General features: G+C 34.5%; 1 protein-coding gene across 3 annotated transcripts; it reads left to right on the top strand.

The window, feature by feature from the left end:
* The first annotated feature begins 314 nt into the window (after positions 1 to 314).
* On the top strand, positions 315 to 4,308 carry LOC142540955 (protein NPGR1). Of its 3 annotated transcripts, none has more exons than XM_075647450.1 (6): positions 315 to 532; positions 867 to 1,173; positions 1,449 to 1,707; positions 2,151 to 3,358; positions 3,523 to 3,670; positions 3,758 to 4,308. In XM_075647450.1, the coding sequence occupies exons 2-6, from the start codon at positions 973 to 975 to the stop codon at positions 4,069 to 4,071; spliced, it is 2,130 nt and encodes a 709-aa protein (XP_075503565.1). In that variant the 5' UTR covers positions 315 to 532; positions 867 to 972; the 3' UTR covers positions 4,072 to 4,308. The 3 variants fall into 3 exon arrangements, with proteins under 3 accessions (XP_075503565.1, XP_075503563.1, XP_075503564.1); XM_075647448.1 differs by having other exon boundaries at positions 315 to 770; XM_075647449.1 differs by lacking the exon at positions 315 to 532 and having other exon boundaries at positions 787 to 1,173.
* Positions 4,309 to 5,350: the final 1,042 nt, after the last annotated feature.

Raw genomic sequence — 5,350 nt, 5'->3', positions numbered from 1 at the left:
ACATAAGAGCATTGTCCTGATATTTGATTTCATACGATTCATAATTTGTTGTATTAGTATTAACAATATTAATATTACTCATGTTTTGATATATAGATAATTTGATATATGATTCGGATATTACCCTGAAAACGTCTTATCAACACATCTTTGTTTTAATCAAAATTATAGTTAAAAAATAAAATAAATTTAAAGCTTTTTGAAGGAGATGGCTTTGTATACATTAGTCATTATATATATATTATATATGTATATACCCACCAAAAAAGGAACACAGAGAATCTTTTGAACAGCCGCAGCGGCTCTGCAACGACCTTGAACTCCAATCCCCATGCCTCACACTCTGTCACTACAGTCAAACCAACTTCCTATTAGGCTATGACCAAAACACAACACGTTGTATTAATTTATTGAATTAATAATATCATGAAAGTGAGAATGTCCTGTCAAACTCAAACTCAGATCTCCAAAACATAGTACCTTTTTCAGAAATTTTGCTTGATCAGAACCATTGATCATTTCTCTACACAATGTAAATATTTTTTATTTTGTTTTCTGCACTTCTTGTTTTTTATGGTCAGCTTTCCTTGTTCTATAGCCATCTTCCTGCTTCAGTCCCTTTCAATGTTTTGCGGTTTCTGGTCTGGTTGTTTTTGTCTCCTTTCGGGTTCTCTAATCTGGGTTCTCTAAAAAAACTTGAAGTTGGATTTTTTTGTTCGATATTGTTGTTTTTCAGAACAAACCCGTGTCTGAATTAACGAAGAAAACAGGTTCTGATTGGTTTAATGAGTTAATCTTTCGTACCCACTGGTTTTATTGCATCCTTCTTTACACATTTTCTTTTATTGCTTATTTGCTTTTTGCAGGTGTTTTAATGAAAAAATTGTGAGTGAAAAGGGGACATTTTGATCACACAAGAAAAGGGTGGTGATATATTTTTCTTGGGGTTTCAAAGGACAAAAAGAAGAAGAAATGTTGTGCGCTTGTTCTGGAGAGAAATTCAAGTTTGAGGAGGCAGTGACTCAGTCTCCAGAGTCATTAGCTACAAGGGATTTCTCCGCAAGTGCACTTTCATCAAGAACTGGGACTGTTGATTGGGAATCAAAACTTGAAGATGCTCAAGTTGATGAAGCTGAATCAACCTTGAAAGAGGCACTTTCTCTTAACTATGAGGTACTTTAGCAACCAATTTTCCTTCATTTTCTGTAGCGTCTGCGCCACGGATTGAATAAGTTAAAAGACTTTGAGATACATGGCTTTGTTATAGTGTTGATAGTTGGATCCTGTATCGCTCTAGAGTTCTCATATCACTGGTGAAAATTACGCATTATTTAATGTTTCAACGGCTGGATACCAAGTTTTCATATTTGGATTGAGAATCACATTCAACTAGTACTCCAGTTTTATTTCTTGAAACTAAGCAAATTGGCTTTTGATTATGAATTTAGGAGGCTAGAGCCTTGTTGGGGAGACTAGAATACCAGAGGGGTAATTTTGATGCTGCTCTGCAAGTTTTTCAAGGGATCGATATCAAAATCTTGATGCCTAGGATGTCAAAAGCTATCAGTGACAGCATTCGGAAACCGAAATTACGTGGCGGAAGTCGATGTGGTGTGGCTAGTATAATGTCACTGCATTCAGTGAGTCTAATTCTCGAAGCAATCTTGCTCAAAGCAAAATCTATGGCGGAGCTTGGACGAATTAAAGGTAACCGGCACAAGGCAACAAATAGATTTTACTATGGGTTTTTATCAGAACCTGCAACTCTTAACTTTGTTCTCCACAAACAAAACTAGAAGTGACTTCTCGGTGTTGGTTTAGAACCAGATTTGAAGACCTGTGTTTCAAATCTTGTACTAAAAATATGAACCAAAACCGGAATTGTAGGCAACTTAAGTGATTATGTGAGGTTTGATTCTTTTAAAACCTAAAAGGATACGGACAAATACTTTATATGAACTGAATTACTTGATTCACATGGATTTAGTTCTACAAGCCATTTCTTTCCTTCTCTTTTTCCCAATTGTCAAATTGAACTAGAAATAAATACAACACGGTTATGAAAAAGGAATCGGAACCTAAACATTTTCCAATGGATTTCACTTTTGGTTATACTAATCTTTTTCTTTTTGTGTTTTAATGAATACTAGAAGCTGCAAAAGAGTGCAAAATCATCTTGGATACGGTTGAATTAGCTCTGCCAAATGGTATAACAGGGGGATTATGCGTTGGGAGCAAGATACTCGATATGTTTCATAAAGCACTTGAGCTTCTTCCCAAACTTTGGATACAGGAAGGCTCTCTAGATGAAGCGGTTACTTCATATCGAAGAGCTCTTGTAAAGCCTTGGAGCTTAGATCATCGAAAACTTGCAGACACGCAGAAAGATTTGGCTGCTATATTGCTCTATGGTGGAGTTGAATCAAAAAGTCCATCTCAATATAAAACTCAGGAACCAGCATTTCTGAAAAATAACATGGAAGAATCAATCCTCCTGTTATTTATACTTATGCAGAAGGTTTTGTACGGTGAAATAGATTGGGATCCAGAAATAATGGATCATTTAACTTTTGCACTCACAATCACGGGGCAGTTTGAGTCTTTGGCTGATCACGTGGAGCAAGTCCTTCCTGGTATATATAATCGAACAGAAAGATGGTATTTTCTTGCACTTTGTTATGGTGCTGCAGGTCAGAATGCAACAGCGATAAACCTTTTAAAGAAAGTGTCATGCCATTCAGAAGCTAAGCACAAAATTCACTTGGCATCATTCTTGCTGGGAGCAAAGTTGTGTGCTCAAGTCCCGAATGAGTCATTGGAAGGGATAGATTTTGCACAAAGAGTGATAGATATTTCTATAGACCGAAATGAGCATCTAAACAATGAAGTACATAAGTTTCTTGGGGTATGCTGTGGAAACGCAGCAAGAATGTCCATTTCAGATTTTGATAGGACTAAATTGTACAAGGATTCACTTAACTCCTTAAACAAAGCTTCTCAAATTGGCATTAAAGATCCCGAGATTTATTTTAATCTCGGGCTGGAAAATGCGATTCAGCGGGACTTTGGCCCAGCTTTCGAAAATGCGATTATATATTCTAAAATCAATGCAGGATGTTCGGGGAAGGGGTGGAAACTGATGGCACTTGTTGCTTCTGGAGAGCATAAACTAAAAGATTCCGGAGCCATCATCGACCTTGCTTTGGATGAAATGGGAATTATTGACAAGCTAGAACTTTTGAGGCTCAAAGCTGTCATTCAGATCGCTGAAGAAAACCCAAAGCAAGCAGTAGAAACTTACAGGATTTTGCTGTCTTTGATCCAAGGGCTTGACGAACATGAGAAGAACATGGATGAGGTGCGCGCGCTTTAGAATTCATTTTATGAAATCTTGAAAGTGAACTTGCAGAATCTCTTGAACAGTTGCTGGAATACATCTGTAGTAAATTTGATGGCCATTTCTTGGGTCTTTCCGCTTAAAGGAAACTATTCTTCAAATTCTTTAGTGTTTTTGATTTTCAGGTCCTGACTGCGAGGAGCTTGGAATTAGAAGCCTGGCTAGATTTGGCTGGAGTTTATTCAGACCACGAATCATGGCTTGATGCAGATATTTGCATAGAAAAAGCTAAGGCGACTCGGATTTACTCCCCTCGTTGTTGGCATGCAACAGGTTTACATTATTTTCTAATTCTCTGGTGATTTCTAATAAGAACATTGGGTCATCCTGTTAATTACATGTTTTCTTGAACGAATCCAGGCTGTCTTTTTGAAGCTCGAGAAAGACACAAGGAAGCCCTCGTCGCGTTCTCGGTTGCATTATCAATAGATCCAGATTATGTCCCAAGCATTGTTTCAACTGCCAAAGTATTGATAAAATTGGGACATGATGAGTCACTTCATGTCGCGAAAAGTTTCTTGATGAATGCTCTTCGTTTGGAACATACGAACCATGACGCATGGTTCAGCCTCGGATTGGTGTATAAAATGGAAGGATCAATGCAGCATGCAGCAGACTCTTTTCAAGCTTCACACGAGCTTAAGGTTTCTGCCCCCGTCCATAGCTTTATCTGACCGTATTTTGGAGCCAAGAAATTTAGTAGAAGAAGCCTCAATGTGAAGCCATAGCCATTACCTACCAAGGCACAAGCCTAGAGCCCCAAAGCCTTTCCATTTCAAAAATGAAGGGTCATTATCCGGAAAAATAAAGGCAACAAATGCAAGAAATTTTATTATCTGATATAATATTAGCCACCCCAAATCAGCACTTGAAATTCTACATTTTGTTGGATATTCTTTAGTGTGTTTTCAGGCCTTTGCATGTGTTTTTTCGTATTTGTCACTTGTCAGGTTAGTTCACCTCACTTGATGTTTGACGTAATACCCACAATCCAAAATATGTAATGAAATCTAATTGCATACGAATACTTATCTTATTTAATAATCACATGTATATAAAAATAACTGAAAAAAATACTATATCAGAAAATTAAAATTGAAATATTGCCCTTGTATGGAATGCACAGCACAACAATTCCTTTTGCACCAAGATTGATGAACTTATAAAAGCTTTTAAAAATTTACATATTATTCTATGTTATACCGAGGGAAATATATAACTACATAGTTTCAATAACTAAATTATATATCTATACTATCTATTATATATATATATATATATATATATATATATATATGTCACTTCAATTGTGAATTTACTTTCACACCCTTATTAATTATGACTTTATTATATATTGTGACTTTATTATCTATTTTATATATATAAATATGTGACTTTGTATATGAATTTCAATTTATTTATTATCTATTATATATATAAATATGTGATTTTCACGTGAATTTCTATTTATCTCTTTTTTAATTGCTTGTTTTATATTAATTGCTTACTTTAAATGTGTCTTTTATTTATCTTTATTCATATTTTAAATATGTGTGATTATTAGTATTTAATTTTTTATGTCTACCCACATTATAATATGTTATTTTTATCCCATGTTTTCTTTTCATTATGTAAATTAGTATTTGGTTTTTTATGTCTACCCACATTATAATATGTTATTTTTAATCTCATGATTTAGATTTTTTATTTATCTTTTCATTATGTAAATTAAATTAATTAAAATTTAGAAATAACTCATTATCGAATTGTGAATTTTCTTTGGTATCTTATTAATTTTTTTTCATGTTCTCATGTGACAGTTTGCTAAAATTTATGTGTTTAAATTAAAGTTTTTTGCAACAGATATTTTTTTGCGATTTATATTTATAAATTATTTAAATAAAATACGATCGTTGTGATTTGATGCGTCAATTTGGGATGGGTCTGTCGGTT

This window comes from Primulina tabacum, chromosome 3, assembly GCF_025594145.1.
Source record: "Primulina tabacum isolate GXHZ01 chromosome 3, ASM2559414v2, whole genome shotgun sequence".
Classification (NCBI taxonomy): domain Eukaryota; kingdom Viridiplantae; phylum Streptophyta; class Magnoliopsida; order Lamiales; family Gesneriaceae; genus Primulina; species Primulina tabacum.
This window is presented reverse-complemented; position numbering and strand designations above follow the sequence as displayed.

What these genes read in the sequence shown, in the direction of transcription:
- LOC142540955 (XM_075647450.1), top strand. Translation starts at nt 973, where the DNA reads ATGTTGTGCGCTTGTTCTGGAGAGAAATTCAAGTTTGAGGAGGCAGTG. An exon ending in GGAGCTTGGACGAATTAAAG is followed by an intron (nt 1,708 to 2,150) that starts GTAACCGGCACA and finishes AATGAATACTAG; the next exon opens with AAGCTGCAAAAGAGTGCAAA. An exon ending in ATGAGAAGAACATGGATGAG is followed by an intron (nt 3,359 to 3,522) that starts GTGCGCGCGCTT and finishes TTTGATTTTCAG; the next exon opens with GTCCTGACTGCGAGGAGCTT.